Here is a 17383-nt window from a genome sequence, read left to right on the forward strand (position 1 = left end):
TGTTTTGCTTTTACTGATGCACGGCTGAAACCGCTCCTGCGTGGGAGGTCGATTTCCCAAAGACTTAAACGTGCTCAAGTAGAAATGCTGCCAATGAAAGTGTAAACAGAATTTCTCACGGTGTGTGTCTGTGTGTTTCTGCATGTGTGTGTGTGCGTTTGGATGTGTAGGGTGTGGTCGCATGTGCTTATCAGCAGCTGCACGTCCAGCGGCTGCAGACGAGATGTGTTTTTTTGGGAGCACATGGTGTTCGTTTGCAGCCCAGTGAATTTCAGTGACTTCACCGCAGACCAATTTCTTTCTGGTCGTGTTCCACTGCGGTGAACTCAAACCCGTCATTTGACTGGATTAACAGCAGTCTGGGGCTAAAGGAATGATAGAGTTTTCTTTTTATCTTCAGTTGAACTGTGCCCTTTAGGTCCATTTCATTGTTCTGAATAGAATATGAGCAAATTGAATTCATCGCACTGCTGTATCTTCTTCTTTGGCCTGTGTAAAGATAAAACTGACTGAAAATAAGTCTCTTTTATTTCTACTAGTTCTACTCCTTTTCATCCCCCCTCCTCCACCTCTTCCCTGCATGCTCTGGTGACTATAAACAGTTGGAAGTTTACTACAAACATATCAGTCCACAAGGACAACCCCCCCCCCCTTCCTGCAGGTTTCAGTGAGCAGGAAAGAGGCACTCCCTGGTTTCATGAGGGACCTCAGGGTCATGAATGTCCTTCGGTTGGTCGCAAAGGTGGCCGCCATTGACGTGAGGTGACAATGAGAGAAAGCTAAGATACTTGGATGCGCCTTTTTTGGTCACACGTGTAAAACACACAAGCAATGTGTTGGGGGGGGTTTCTGTGTCAAATACATTATTCGTTATTAACGACAGGGGGTTGCTGAGGGGCAGTGCTGCTATGTTCTACCTAATGGCCGTGATTAGCATCAGATAAACCCAACCTTATTGGAACACTAAGGTGGGGCCTCTGATAACAATTATTGTGCATTTATTACAGATAAATGTTTAGCCATGAAACCTGAATCTCACCCAAAGCTTTTAGGAGACTCAGCACAAATGTAGTTTTTTTTTATGTTTGATTAACGTAGATAAATCCATGACTTGAATGGAAGTGCAGTGGATTCCAGTGCGGCACAATTGTTTTTTTATCTGAGGTGAAAGTTATTTCATATTCAAAGTGTGTGTGTGTGATCCCAGACCGAGAGTGAAAGCTGGATGTTCACTTGATTCCTCTCTTTTGCATTCCAAGTGTTATCTTTGTTTGGAGCCACAGTTTTGCCCAACCCGTTTTTTTTTTCCCAAGCCCTCGCGGGAAAAAGGTCCTAATCTTCTTTCCAACCTCGTTCACACTTTGTTATTCAAATGTCTGACTGTAGGCAAACAGTCACCTGCAGAACTGGACTTTCACCTTTTTGCAGCTCTGGTCTTTATCTCTTATTTGTCAGCTTTTCACTAATCCTCTATCCTGCCTTCTTCTTAATTTTGTGGTTTGTTTGTATCTATTTAAAATGCACACCGCATTCGTTTCACCTCTGCGTTCAAACCACCTGTTGCAAGTGAAGGCAAAAGTAGTGAAGAGAGAAAAGAAGGCGGTGAGAACAAACAGGGAAGTTGAGAACGGTTCACTCCTCCTCCTTTCTCTCACACTCCTCCCCCACCATAACCCCCCCGGCCATCACAGCACTACTTTAACTCACCCATCCAGTTTCAACCCCCTCCCCCCTGCCGCCACAGCTCCTCCTCTCATGGCAGGTGAGACAGCCCTGTCTATAAAGGTGGTGTAATGTGAAGCAGCCTATCTTCTCTGCTCTGAGGAGTGAGGGAGGCACAGGAAGGCATAGAGAGAGAGAGAGAGTGAGAGAGAGGCGGAGTAGGAAAGTTGCAATTTAAAAAAAGACAATTGGATTGATAGTCCTCACACTTGAATTGCAACCATGGGGCTCGGAGTAAGTATTGGAGCTTTTTACACATGTTTTTTCTTGTTTTGTTGAGTCTGTACATTAAGGTTGAGATTAGACTGCTTTAAGCTGGAGACCAGGTTTTGGTCTCAGGCTGTTGGTGAAAGCCTGACAGCTGCGGATTGCCTGAAGTACTTTGCACTGTAGTTTCGAAATCTGCCGCACATGTGCTCATTCCTCTCCCCCCCTCCTCGTCTCTTTAGACAATTTAAAGGAATTGTGAGCTCATTATATTAATAGTACTTTTTTTATTAGTCGTTCTCAAATGTCGCCGTTAAACGTTTGACGGGATGTTAGAAGAGCAACTTTGACAGTTTTTTTTCTTCCCTTGAGTCGTGCAAAAAGAAAAAAAGAAAGAGGAAGCTGCAGGGCAATCTTACCACATGTGCGGCGTCTTATTCAGGAACTCATTTTTCGTCTGTCTCACTTTCCTTCACTTCAGAGAGGCAAAGATGACTACAAACTGGCGCCAACGTCAGATAACAGCAAGAAAGCCAGGAAAGCCAAGGAGAAGAGGGATATGGACGAGCTGAAGAAAGAAGTTGACCTGGTGAGTAAAGCAAGGCAGCTGAACTGAATGGAATATTTGCTAAACAAAAGGACCTTCCTGGTTATTACAACTGCACCATTGTTTTTGTCTTAATGACAGCCCTGTTCCGGCTCTGTTAATGCTGTTATGTCTGGCAATGATACAGTAAAGCCCGGCCTAAAACCTCTGCTGTGACTTCAGGGCTAGTCACATGAGATCGACTGTAGCTGCAAGATTGCTACTTCCACTGCCGCATGCACATGTCACATGTTATTACGGCGCTCACAGTTGTACTTAACTGGTAAATCACACTTATCTCGTTTGGCTTGCAGCACCAAAATGTGAGGTTCTCTTTTTGTCATCGCGTCGCCGCGGTTACGGTTCTGCTGCCAGAATAGATTTTTGGGTCCGGTTTAATTGACGGGGGTGGGTTCATTCGTCCCGAGCCACAAACATGCAGACAACCCGGAGAACCGTAGAAGCACACATAGAAGAATTTTGGCCGGGCTTTGAAATGTCACATGTCGACGAGTTTGGCCGACTGTTTTCCACTGGTGTCAGCTGTTGTTCTCAGTCTCGCTCTGTGCGCTGACAGAGGTCACTTCCCAAGGTCAGCGAGGCCCTCGCTTGAACCTCATCCCCCAAGTCGACGAAAAGGGGCTGATGCATGATTCTGCACTAGCGCTTCACTCAAATGCACCGTAGGGGCTTTTTCATAGACAGAAATGTGTTTATTAAAGTTGTAAAACATCAACCCTAACCCCTTAAATAGTTAACAATAACGTCTCTTACTTTTGTATTTGACTACAAACTCCCTTTAAAAAAACAAACAGTGCCTACTAAATCATTGTAGGAATGTGTCCTTGACAAGGTCAGGTCACAAGGAGGCAGATTCAGTCGATCCTCTTAAAACACTGAGAAACCATTAAGGAGCATGCGATGATAAAATGTCTATTGAACAATTTGTAAATGTATTTATTTGAATTATTGTCCGTATTCTCCTCGATTACTTTATCTAGGTCACACTATACTCGTAGACTTTTTTTTATTAATCGTGTATTGCAGATGTGCTTTTCTGGAGTTGTTTTTAAAAACATTATAATAACATTAGGAAATTAGAATTCTTTTAAATTGGTGACCCTCAACAGCGTGTGTTCAGTCACTTGGCGGGTCAGCGAGTGCTGCAAGTTATTAGGTAATAAAACTCCCATCTAGGTGACATATTAATGATTAGTGTCTTAACTAGATCTCAAAGTCCTGCCACTGCTGAGGAAGGACATCTCAATGCCATAGCAACCATGTCACCTTTGCCTTCCCCCCTTCACATGGCAGATCGTTGACCGCAATTAACAGCAGACACTCTTAATTGCAGTGTTGTGTTGCTTCACCGAGGCTTAAAGAGGCTCAAAGTCAACAGTCGTGAACCGTCACGTTCCCGTAATCCACAGGCTTCACATTTCAACTGTACTTGAAATGTGGATACAAGGATAACGCGCAGTAGTGAAACAGTAGTGAGAGTGAAGGCGGCCTCTCTATGGGACACGTTAATGATTATTGTGCCGTCATACTTGTATCATCACCCCGATTACCTGAGGTATCAAAGTCCACTTTAAGACAATGGAAGCAATTTCCATAGCGACGTGAAAACGACGTGCCAAAGTGCAACAGGAAGTGCCGTATGTAACGTCATTAAAATGTGATTTATTTGACGTTTATGTATCAACCAGTAAAGACAGTTCCTCCACAGGTTTAAAAAGAACTCTAACTTGGAGCATACATGATGACACATTATGTACGGCACATTTTCTCACTTATTATAGTACGTTGCAAAACAGAGCCGTTACACCCGTTCCCTGCGCTGACCGGAAAGCAGGGGGAGTCAACTTCACTCAGTCATAGACTTACCGCATGTGGTCACATGACTGTTGTGCAATTGGATGATTTCATGAAGAAAATGACCGGTTGGAACATTCAACTTAAATAGTCAATAGTGATGTTATTCATAACAAAGGGCAAACTGATGTGTTTCCCTTTTCTACCCCATGTACTTATAATGTCATGTAATAATAATAACAATAATAATAATAATAGTGGCAGCAGATGCTTTCCATGCAAATTGGCTAAGCGTTCTCACACGAGCTAATTAATTGTGGAATAATTGCTGAGAAAAAACCCATTAAATGTCATTGAAATTGCAAATATACTCAGGTTATTATATCTGTGAAGGTGTTCTGTTCACGGCTCTAATGACAGCGCGAGGGTAATACAAAAGTCATAGAAAAGTGGGAGTCAGGTATTATGTCAGATCTCCCAAATAATGTTGGAAGGACGACTGTTTATTCACTCGCTGTGGGCGTTATTCAGAAAACTCAGTGTAGGCACATGGATGTGTCAGATTCTCTTCGTGGTTCGCTGGCATGATGTTCCTCCGCTCTTTCATTTCACACAAAAACAAAGCACACACACTCACATGCACATGAAATGGGTTCACTGTGTTAAATCCACGACACGACAACGCTGTCGGGGAGTAAACATCAGTGTAGCAGATGCAGTTGGGTGACAATGAATCTCCTGAATGAACTGTTTGCTCACAGCAAACTGAGATCATGTCAGCCCCCCCCCCCTTTTTTATTCTGCTAGACCAGGACTGGTTTTACATGAATCCTCTAATATCTAATGTATGGACCCACGTGTATACATAATCCTGGTCAGACAAAGAAGATAATATCAGCAGTATGAAAATAAAATGTATGTAATTGCTCTCTCTCTCTCTCTCTCTCCATAGGATGATCACAAGTTAACCTTGGATGAACTCCACAGGAAGTACGGAACTGATCTCGCCAGGGTGAGCAATCTGAACGTGTTTGTTTTTTGTTTTTTTTGCCGGGCTTGTGTGTCACAGTGATAGTAACTCACCGCAGTTGCAGCTGCTGGGGATCGTCTCGCGATGACAGATAAGACCAAAAAGGCCCCAGGAAGATGTCACAGCACAGACTGAGGTCAAAACTACAAAACGATGTATTTATCTCCCACTTAAATTGTCACATCCTAAAGGTCTAGCATGTAACATTTGGTGACAGTTTATTATAAGTGTATAATATACAATTAGCGTTTGTTTTGGTGTTTTCATGTCCTTTAGACAAGGGCCTTGCTTAATTCTACAGAACCCCCGACATCCCATTTGTAGTCGGAACTCCAGATTTCCAACAAGGAAACTCTGAGCAACTTCCCCAACCATAGAAACGCTGCTTCTTTCACAGTAAATCAGTCACAGACATAGTACGGTTTGATTTTTTTAACACAAAATGCCACGCAGATCATTGTTATCGACTGGCATTGCTAACAGTGGCTAGCCCGAGATATGTTTGCGTTTCTGTCACTCCCATTTCTGAGTTCCAAAGTAAAATGGAATGCTAAGCTGTCGATCTGAGAATAACTTAAAGCTCAGGCCCTGCATTGCTTGATGTACGTAGACTAGGCCATGGTGGACGGCCATGGGCAAAACAGCTCTTCCGAGTTGCCGTCTCACCTTAAGTCGCGTCAGCACATTCAGTCCTTTGTATTTGAGGGAATTTGTCCTGGAAAAATCCTTGAAAAGTCCTTGAATTATATGTCAACCTCGGCTTGGAACCCTGTTATTACACAACCCAATACAACCCCACACTGGCCAAATGCTTCACTGGTGCTAATTATCTGCTGAAATCTGATCAGTCAGAGTTTGGACCCAAAACAAAGACTCGATTCACACAGGGACACAAAAACCTGTTTTCTGATATTCCTCCACAGAAAACCACAGTCATGATTTACTATTCATTTGTACGTTATTTCAATGTGACCTTGGTCTTGTTGATGTACACACAGACCACTCTGTCTTACAAGCTTTGTTTTCCACATTCAGATTACACACAGACCACAGTGTGTAAGATAACTCAGTTTTTTTTTTTTGTCCTTGAACCCGCTTCTTGCCGAGGATGTAACGGTGTACATGTCTCCACTTTAGCAGGAAGGAAACATGATGAAGGACATGTTTCCTTCCATTGAACAAGGACAAAGGCATCTTTAAAGACAAATGTGCAACGTAAAAAAACTGGATTTACAGGTTTTTCCAAGGAAGGTCTTCCTTAGTTTACACTTTCATGGCCACAAACACGATATGAAATCAGCCATGAAGGTATTCGGTGTCTCCTCTATTGTTGACGCTTTTCTTCCAGAGTCTTGGCTGGTATGAGGAAGCCAAAATACACAGTCAACCCATTATCTTTCATCTCTGGGTTTTTTTTTTAGGGTCTTTCATCCACCAGAGCAAAAGAGATCCTGGAGAGAGACGGCCCGAATTCCCTCACACCTCCTCCCACGACACCAGAGTGGGTCAAGTTCTGTCGACAGGTAGAAACGGCCTCTCGTCACATTTAGCACAAACAAATTTCTTCTGATTCTCGTCGCGAAACTTGAACGTTATTCTGCTTCGTTTCCAGTTGTTTGGCGGTTTCTCGATGCTGCTGTGGATCGGTGCCATCCTCTGCTTCCTCGCCTACGGTATCCAGGCTGCTTCAGAAGATGAGCCTGCCAATGACAATGTGAGGAGGCCTTTGTTTATGCATATGTGTGATAGTATGTAAATACCCTCCACTAATGAATGAACTCACAATCCTTTCCCCTTTTAATCCTGCAGTTGTACTTGGGTGTTGTGCTGTCTGCCGTCGTCATCATCACCGGTTGCTTCTCCTACTATCAAGAGGCCAAGAGCTCCAGGATCATGGATTCCTTCAAGAACCTGGTCCCACAGGTGAGTTCTTGTGGAAAAGGCAACTTTAGTAGGGTTTTTTTCTTTCTAAATTTAGTATTCATACTCATATATTTTCCATTTGGTCTTTGTAGCAAGCCCTGGTTGTTCGAGACGGTGAGAAGAAATGCATCAATGCTGAGGAGGTGGTGGTTGGAGATTTGGTGGAGGTCAAAGGTGGAGACAGGATCCCCGCTGACTTGAGAGTCGTCTCTGCTCACGGCTGCAAGGTCTGTACCTGAAAGACTTCATGGACACTAAGGCAAAATAAATGAAAACATCCAACTTATTGTGTCTTTCTTTGTTTTTCTGCTTTCAGGTGGACAACTCCTCCCTGACTGGTGAATCAGAGCCACAGACTCGTACTCCCGACTTCTCTGCCGACAACCCACTGGAAACGAGGAACATCGCTTTCTTCTCGACCAACTGTGTTGAAGGTAACTAGTCAAAATCCAAAAGCAATATAAAATCTATTTATTTAAATGTTTAAATAAAGAAGTTAGCACAGAGCTACATGGAAATCAAGCTAAAAGGTGGAAGCTAAAAGCCTCTAACTACCTCCAGGTACTGCCAGAGGAATCGTCATCAACACTGGAGACCGCACTGTCATGGGTCGTATTGCCACTTTGGCTTCCAGCTTGGAGGGCGGCAAAACTCCAATCGCCATTGAAATTGAGCACTTTATCCACATCATCACTGGTGTCGCCGTCTTCCTCGGTGTTTCTTTCTTCGTCCTCTCACTCATTCTCGGGTATGGGTGGCTGGAGGCCGTCATCTTCCTCATCGGTATCATTGTCGCCAACGTGCCAGAAGGTCTCCTGGCTACTGTCACTGTGAGTCGCTGTGGTTCCTGTGTATCCAATGTCTAGTCATGGATTTGAAGGTTGACTCGGCTCTTAGCTAACCAAAGCAATCCCTCCTCTAGGTGTGTCTGACCCTGACCGCTAAGCGCATGGCCAAGAAGAACTGCCTGGTGAAGAACCTGGAAGCCGTGGAGACGCTGGGCTCCACCTCCACCATCTGCTCCGACAAAACCGGCACCCTGACCCAGAACAGGATGACCGTGGCCCACATGTGGTTTGACAACCAGATCCACGAGGCCGACACCACAGAGAACCAGAGCGGCGCCTCCTTCGACAGAAGCTCGGCCACGTGGGCCAGCTTGGCCAGAGTCGCCGGACTCTGCAACCGTGCCGTCTTCCTGGCTGACCAGAGTAACGTCCCCATCCTGAAGGTAAACTATTTTACCTTTTTTGAACTTAAGATCTCAATGCAGGATTATGTCAAACTCTAGCTTTAGAATATAATTCGTCATTGGACATAAATTATAGTAATAGTGATGTTGCTGCCACAAATACACCAAACTCCATTCATTAGTTTTGATATTTTAACAGTTTTCTTGCTGAATGTTGGACATGAACACTGGTATCTCAGTCTGACTTATAATAACGGTATTTTTAACTGATTTATACAATTCGGCATGACTCTTATTCCAGTGAAAGACTGGACATTAAGCGAGCGGGGTGCAACGTCGTAGTGATTCTGACGTTACATAGTGTTGCTTTAACCAAAGGGTCTAAGCCCTAGTTCTCTTGTGGCGCGATGTTGAAGGCCAGTCGGCTTGAACTTGATACTGTTGCTCGATGAGAAATGAAATGCAGTGGCTGTGTGGGAGGCGTCGTCGGCATCATGACTTGGCAGGGAACCCTTTGAGTCCTGCAAAAATACAAATGCAGCCAAACTGCTCAACAAATCTTCATACGGGAACACTTGAGATAATGAAAGGGATTCGCTGAGCAATACGGCTGCTGGTACAGTAAAAGGTGGCCCAACAGACCCATTGATTGATTTCTCACTGACTGCTGGCAAATATATTTCTCTCTCAAAGAAAGTGTGTGGTGTGGAAGCGGGGGTTAAAACAAATGAGGTAATGCTGAGGTTTTTACTGCAAAATAGCTCAGCGGGTACTCATTTAAAATGGCTGTTTGATATTTTATTGGATAAAGTCAAGTTTTCCCCTGATTGATCGACTCTTTTATTCTCCAGAGAGTATTTATTAGTGATAGGAATATTTGATGGTATTATTTGTTGAATATTTTGAAAATTCTACTCTACGAGATGCATTCAAGAAACCTCGCAAATTTCATCAACTCTGCAAACACACATGGATTGTTGCTGCTGCCACCGTGATCATAGATGCACCACAAATAGACTCAGTAAATGATGAACAATAGAATAATCCGAGTCAGAGTCCCGGTTCCACTAGACTGGGCAAGACACTTAACCCCCATGTTGCTCCAAACGGCTGTGTCGACAGCGTGTGTGAATGAAAAAGTGCTAAAAAATATAAATACGGACCATTTATCGATCTTAAATCCACAGAGGGACGTGGCCGGTGACGCCTCAGAAGCAGCTTTGCTGAAGTGTATCGAACTGTGTTGTGGATCCGTTCTTGGAATGAGGGAAAAATACCACAAGGTTGCGGAGATTCCCTTCAACTCCACCAACAAGTACCAGGTAAACAATCCACACAGTTTCTGTCGAGTTGATCGTTCATCGTTTTCCTGACTCGTGATTTAAAATAACGGTCCTATCCGTCTTTTCCGCAGCTTTCTGTCCACAAGAACGCAACTCCTGGCGAGACCAAGCACCTCCTGGTGATGAAGGGAGCCCCTGAGAGAATTCTGGACCGCTGCTCCAGCATCGTGTTGCAGGGCAAAGAGCAGCCTCTGGACGACGAGATGAAAGACGCTTTCCAGAACGCTTACGTTGAGCTGGGAGGACTAGGAGAGAGAGTACTGGGTACGACATAGCTCCTGATGTACTTTTTTATCAAACCTTTGAAAACAAGCTGAAGTTAAGGTCCTAACTGACCCCGGATTGCCTTCTGTGCTTTAGGTTTCTGCCATTATAACCTGTCCGACGACCAGTTCCCAGAGGGCTTTGCTTTTGACACCGATGAAGTGAACTTCCCCACTGAGAACCTCTGCTTCGTTGGCCTCATGTCTATGATCGACCCTCCTCGTGCGGCTGTGCCTGACGCCGTCGGGAAATGCAGGAGCGCTGGAATCAAGGTGTGAAACTGTCAGGGAAAAGGTTTAAAACTTAAAAAAAAAAGTGCTCAAGACAAAGATCTCGTGCTTCAGCGTTTTCTCTCCGCCTTTCTTTCAGGTCATCATGGTCACTGGTGACCATCCCATCACAGCTAAAGCTATTGCCAAGGGTGTGGGTATTATCTCTGAAGGTAACGAGACTGTTGAGGACATCGCTGCCCGTCTGAACGTCCCAGTCACAGAGGTCAACCCCAGGTTTGTGTTTCTTACTCGGGATTATTCTACACTTGGTTCCATGCAATCCTCAGAAGTTTGAATCTGATGCCACAGAACAAGCGTGGAGTCTTAATTAATTGACGTGAGGTTCCATGCAGAACAATGAGCGAGTAAAGTTAAGCGAGAGATCTCTGGTCCACCAAAGAAAATGACAAAGACTGACTCTTACAAGTTGCCCTGTGTCAGCACATTTGGCCCTTGAATTTGAGGGAATTGGTCCTGGAAAGGCCTTGAAAAGGTGTGTCAACTAAGGTGTGGGAACCCCTGATTCAAGTTGGATAAAAAAAAAAAACGTTCCTGTAAATGTGGCACAGCATTGTATTTTCATCCAATGCCAGAGTTAATAAAGCTGAATTAAAATGTAACAAGGTCCTGCAGCCTACTGAGCCAGAAAGGCTTTTATCATTAAATCACTGCAGGTAAATAAATCTTCTTGTCTCCCCGAAATGGTGACTTCACTGCTCCTGCATCAGCGAAGTCCATCCTTTGTTCAAATCACACTCAAAAATACATGCAAAATACTGTCATTCTCGTCCTAACTCTGTTCTCACTTCCTCCGCAGGGATGCCAAAGCGTGCGTCGTCCACGGCAACGACCTAAAAGACATGACCGCGGAGAACCTGGACGATTTGCTGAAGCACCACACTGAAATCGTCTTCGCTAGAACCTCCCCTCAGCAGAAGCTGATCATCGTGGAGGGCTGTCAGAGACAGGTATCTATACACGTGACGACTTAAAGCCGTACTGAATTGAATTTATTTATTCCCCGGACCGACTTGTAACACGTAAACACCTGTTCCGTCTTTCCGCAGGGCGCCATCGTGGCCGTGACAGGTGACGGCGTGAACGACTCTCCCGCTCTGAAGAAGGCCGACATCGGTGTCGCCATGGGAATCGCCGGGTCCGACGTCTCCAAACAGGCGGCTGACATGATCCTGCTGGACGACAACTTTGCCTCCATCGTCACTGGCGTCGAGGAAGGTGAGAACGGCGATACGACACTTTGTACCCACAGACATGTACAGAAGTCGTCTTCCTTTGTGTGGGAACACAATAATTAACAAAATTGACACTGTGTTCTGTTGAAGAAGAGCTAAATCTAGAGAGTGAGAGAAAGTGTGAGGAAAGTGTTTAAAATTATGTTTATTCAGCAGTGGAATCCACTTGTGAAGCATTTCTTACCTTATACATATTCTTTACTGTAAGAATGTCGCCCCCTAGTGGCCAAATGCTGCTCCCCTCCTTCACTTTACATGAGATCTTAACGGTGTTAATAATGTGTCAGGTCGTCTGATCTTCGACAACTTGAAGAAGTCCATCGCCTACACTCTGACCAGCAACATCCCCGAGATCTCGCCCTTCCTCCTCTTCATCATCGCCAACATCCCCCTGCCGCTGGGAACCGTCACCATCCTCTGTATCGACCTGGGAACCGACATGGTGAGCGTCTCCTCGTCGCTTGTCGTCTTTAGCAGCTTCTTTTTTTCTTCTTCTTTTCTTTCTTTAATCTACGTGTCGTGTCTCGCAGGTTCCCGCCATCTCACTGGCTTATGAAGCAGCCGAGAGCGACATCATGAAGCGACAGCCCCGAAACCCCAAAACAGACAAGCTTGTGAACGAGAGGCTCATCAGCATCGCCTACGGACAGATCGGTAAGTACACATTTGTCATTATTTGGCAATTTTATTTAAAAGAAAAGACGACGTTTAATGAAAAGAACTCTTCTTCTCTGGTAGGTATGATGCAGGCCACCGCTGGGTTCTTCACCTATTTCGTCATCCTGGCTGAAAACGGCTTCCTGCCCATGGACCTTTTAGGCATCAGAGTGCACTGGGACGACAAATTTGTGAATGACCTGGAAGACAGCTACGGACAGCAGTGGGTCAGTACTGGCAATATCGTGAATATGGATGAATGAATCATGTCAGGGGAAGAGAAGCGGTGCTGAACTGTTGTTTTTTTTTCCCTCAGACGTACGAGCGCAGAAAGATCGTAGAGTTCACCTGTCACACGGCGTTCTTCGCCAGCATCGTGGTCGTGCAGTGGGCCGATCTGATCATCTGTAAAACGAGGAGGAACTCCATCATCCAGCAAGGAATGAAGTACGTACACGCGCACACGTGACACCTTTAAAACTTTTTAAAATCCTCAGTTAAAAGACGGTGTCATTTATGATTATTCATCTTCTTCTTTCAGGAACCGTATCCTCATCTTCGGGCTGTTTGAGGAGACGGCTCTGGCTGTGTTCCTGTCATACTGCCCAGGCATGGATGTCGCACTCAGAATGTACCCACTCAAGTGAGTGAAACACACATTTATTCTATTATTTGTCATTTGTAAAAACGCTTAGATTCTTTCCCTGGAGACTCTTCTGTCGCTGACGTCGTCTCATCTGCTGTGAAAATGTGTCTTTTGTTGAAGTTGGTTCATTTTTACTGTATTTTTCAGTGCTGTGACACTGTTTCACTCACTTATCCCTGTTTTTTATATATATATATACAGTGTATAGTGCATATTTTATGAGACTCTCTACGCTACAGAGCAAGCAGGAAACACACGGCTGATATCTCACTGTCGTCTTCCCCTCATTTATTTTCACTCATTCATGACATTTAAGACTTTCTGCTAATTTTTAAACCAGTCGTTTACTGAGAAATGTACTTTTCTCAGTTTCGGAACCTGAGTCATATTATCGAACGCAGTTTCCCTTTATTTTCGACTCATTTTGTCACGCTGATCTTCTCGTTTGACCTTTTTTTACCTGTGAAAATGTTTAGCTGAAACTAACGGGAGCAAAGCTGCGCCTGGACTTTGAAACCATTTCACCCTGAGCCCAGTCTCGCTCAGTCTCGCTCAGTCCTCTGACTGAATTCCAGCAGTTAGACGTCGAAAAGCCTCCTTCACATGCTCTTATAGTGAAACTTCAGCTGAACATAATGGCGTTAACTCCAGTCCACAAGTGTTTTTACTCAGACTCTCAACAAGACCCAGGAAGAGTGCTCTCTTGTCCTCCATTTGTGACTCAGTCTCTCTCTCTCTCTCTTCCATCCACACTTGTTCAGGCCTTGTTGGTGGTTCTGTGCCTTCCCTTACTCCCTCCTCATCTTCCTGTACGATGAAGCCAGAAGATATGTACTCAGACGAAACCCAGGCGGTAAGTCTTCTACTCATGGTTCTTGTCTCTCTGTGTGATGTGTGTCTTCATGTGCCACATCTGAGCCCCACGTCACAGCTCAGTAAACGTCTCATTGCCTATTCGTGGTGAATAATGTGTTTACAGTGAGAAAACAATCAAACCTAACACCAACACAACCGTTTGTGATTTTACACATTTTATGAAACAATTTGTCCTAAAAAGCCATTGATTTTTGACCAGTTTTTGACTCTTCGTCCTTAAAATATGAAAACCGGGACCAAAGCTATTTTTCCCCGTCACAGCGTGGAAGGCCTAAAAATAAACCGTAGCTTCTGGCTCAAGCAAAAGACGTCAAATCACATTATTCAAGCTTCACACACAGGATTCTTTTTTTTTCTTTTTTTACATTTTATGATACAGGACACAATGCACACTGTAGATGGACGTTATTCCTGCGGCATTCGCTTTCATCCAGGAAACGACTCGTTCACGCTTCCTAATCTGCTCTCATTTCACATGGCGCTTGATACAGATTCCAAAAGAACTTTTTTATCCCTTTTTAGATCCACCTGTGTTAGATTATCATTCAAATCTTTCCAACGTGGACGCTGAAATCACTGTTTTTTGTTTTTTTTATAGGCTGGGTCGAACAGGAGACGTACTACTGAGTCCACGCGACACAATCACGGAGGGAGCAGTCCGGTCTTTCATCGTTGTATGTACTGCTGTGTTACATGTCCGGAAAAAAACAAAAACACACACAAAACATTGATAAGTTAATATCTTAATGTATTTCACTCGAAATAAAACATTTCTGTGCCACTGGACGTCAAAGGCTGGCTTTGTAGTTTGTTTCTTCCTCCGTAATCACCACAATCAGAAACAGATTATTTCCTGTTATTGATTAATCCGTTAATACCCTAATCATGTCAATGTTATCTGCTATTATTGACCCTTTTTTTAACCCGTTTCCTTGAGTGTGTGTCCATTATGTCAAGAGCCATTCTGCTGCTATAGTGTTTGCTCTGTTGACCACTAATGCAAAGAGGGCCCTCAGTGAAAATGAACCGAGCCCACTCCAGTGCTATCTACTCCCGTGTTTACCCCGCTCATTATGATTTCCCCCTCACCACCTCTCGTCTGTGTGTGTGTGTGTGTGTGTTTCCCATCAGTGGCAGCTTCACACACACTCGGGGGGGGAAGAACATTTAGAGATGTTCTTCTCTAAAAAGAAGAACATGGTCTGGTTTTTGTGAAGATTTCCCGTCAAAAAGCCAATCGGTTGTGATTTTTCTCGTGTGAAATGGACAAAAACGTGAAGAAAAAGAAAAGGCGGACAAGGAATAATCCACTAATGTGACTTTTAATCCGTAATCGTCTGTACTGCAGGTCGGATTTCGCTGCGTATGAATTTCTCCTGAAACAGATGAAGCAATTCAGATGAACTGAGATGGAGTGAGAGAGAGAGAGAGTGAGTTATCATGCCTTCGTTCACAAGCAGGGCCCCTGAACGTGCCTGTTGCTATGGCAACTCATTGGAGAGCTCCCCCCCTCTCTCTCTCTCGCTCCCTCTCACTAACATCTAAATAAAATCTAGGCTATTTATAGACCAACGGTGGCAACACGCAAGCTACACGGATCGCACATGAATGGACACGAAAACAGAAATACCCCACACGCACCTGCGCGTCCACGTGATGATGTTTTGTTACGCTTTATTTTACTTTTGTGTCATTCTCGGTGGGTTAAATAGACCAAAGATACTGTAGATACTGTGTGTGTGTGTGTGTGTGTGTGTAAAGAGCTGAAGATGAACTCCTCGCAGTGAAATCTTGCCCATCTCTCCCTGGTTTATCTTGTCAGCTGGTGCCGAGTGCTCCTCAGGCCGCCTCTGATAACGTCTTTTAGAAGACACGGGGAGCCAGACAGTGAGTGACAGTCGAGCTATCATCGACACAATAGCAGACCCTGTTGTCTGGGGTTGCAACATGTGGGAGAAATGTTTGATATTTAGTGAATACTGGGATTAAAGGTGTGTTTTTCTTGGGTAAGGATTTGCAATGACTCGGGAAAAGTGTGATAGTCGCCACTCCTGATTCCAGGCTTACTGAATAAATCTCTCATTTGTGCTGTGGGATGAAAAAGGGTTTAAGAGCTTGATTGATTAATTGATGGAAACAAATACCGAACACTTACGTGTCCAAAAAGGAGCAGAAAGAAGTAAAAGCTTCCGTTTATTGTAGCATATTCTGCTCTCACACAGTGGAACTGCGCATACTTTGCATTCTTGTCCAAGCTAAAGCTCCAAAACACGGTCGATGATCAGGGGTTGGAAGGAAAGTTTCCTGCAGGGGGTTAAAGGGTCAGGGAGGAACACTGGAGCGTTGCATTGTCAGTTAATTTGCGGGGAGGGGCAGTGCTTATCGGGGGCCGTGCACTGTGGAATCTTTAAATGGATGATTTCATTCTGTCTCTTCTGTTTTCTGCTTATATGGCAGCGTCGCAGCTCTGTATTTAGAAGCAGAGGCAGCGGAGTTGGCCGTCCGCTATCACACAGCACAACCTTGTCAGAGTAGCAGGGGGAAAGAAAAGGAGGTGTCTGTGAACCCAGCTGTGAAGTGTGTGTGTGTGTGTGTGTGTGTGTGTGTGTGTGTGTGCTTTCCACGAAGAGCGGTTAGGCTGGAGATTGTACATCTCCACGGATGCTTGAGGCTGTCATATACACGTGGCCAGAGGGGCAGTGTGGTTCTGAAAACCCTGTCGCATTGTCTGTTACGAGATCATAACAAATCTGTGGCCTATATAAGTGTATCTCTGTGGTTAGGGCTGAATTTTGTCACATTTTCCAGCTCTGTGTTTTCAAATTCCACATTTCATTTGTTTATTTACTTCACTGGCCGGGTAACTCGATGATAAGATAATCAGTGAGCCAGTGAAAAACAAAGACATCACTGAATATGATTGCATGGCGGGCCGGATGTGGCCTCAGGGCCTTGAGTTTGACATCTGTGGTGTAGATGATGTCATTGATGAAAGAAACGATATTGAGTAAGGACGACAACAAACATTAACGGCAAGAAGAAGAAATTGGCGCATTAACGAAGCCGAACCCTAACCCCAGGGGTCAGAGGTGAATCAGAGGTAACTTTTTGCCTGGAATGAACTGTAGAAACATTTCAAACATAAAGGTTTGGGTCTTTTTCAGGAGGATGCCAGACGACTGTCTGTCTGTAGATGTTCTTGCTGGGTTTTATGATTGAGATTGTCCATCCATCCATTTTCTTGGCCAGGACACTTGAAAAAGAGATGTTTAATCTCAATGTGGGGGTTTTCCTGGTTAAATAAAGGTTAAAAATAAATGTATGTATATTCCCAATGGTGAAAAAAGAAACATTAAACTCAGGAACCCATCAAACTTTACCAAAAATGTGAGACTAGCCCTTTAAAAATATTATATTATATTATATTATATTATATTATATTATATTATATTATATTATATTATATTATATTATATTATATTATATTATCATAGTCATTGTGTGTGTGTGTGTGTGTGTGTGTGTGTGTGTGTGTAGCATGGCAGTATTTTTTTTTTTAAAAAGGAAAAAAAACAAAACGCCCAATACTGTAGGAAG

General features: G+C 44.1%; 1 protein-coding gene across 1 annotated transcript; it reads left to right on the forward strand.

The window, feature by feature from the left end:
• The first annotated feature begins 1800 nt into the window (after positions 1–1800).
• On the forward strand, positions 1801–14572 carry LOC131444620 (sodium/potassium-transporting ATPase subunit alpha-1). Its single transcript, XM_058615135.1, has 23 exons — positions 1801–1956; positions 2411–2518; positions 5283–5342; positions 6782–6883; positions 6973–7074; positions 7170–7283; positions 7376–7510; positions 7600–7717; positions 7845–8113; positions 8206–8514; positions 9663–9797; positions 9890–10082; positions 10179–10354; positions 10452–10588; positions 11172–11322; positions 11422–11590; positions 11895–12049; positions 12138–12261; positions 12346–12491; positions 12581–12711; positions 12806–12907; positions 13672–13763; positions 14385–14572. Exons 1-23 carry the CDS (start codon positions 1945–1947, stop codon positions 14411–14413), a joined length of 3069 nt encoding a protein of 1022 aa, XP_058471118.1. The 5' UTR covers positions 1801–1944; the 3' UTR covers positions 14414–14572.
• Positions 14573–17383: the final 2811 nt, after the last annotated feature.

This window comes from Solea solea, chromosome 2 (assembly GCF_958295425.1).
Source record: "Solea solea chromosome 2, fSolSol10.1, whole genome shotgun sequence".
Lineage (NCBI taxonomy): Eukaryota > Metazoa > Chordata > Actinopteri > Pleuronectiformes > Soleidae > Solea > Solea solea.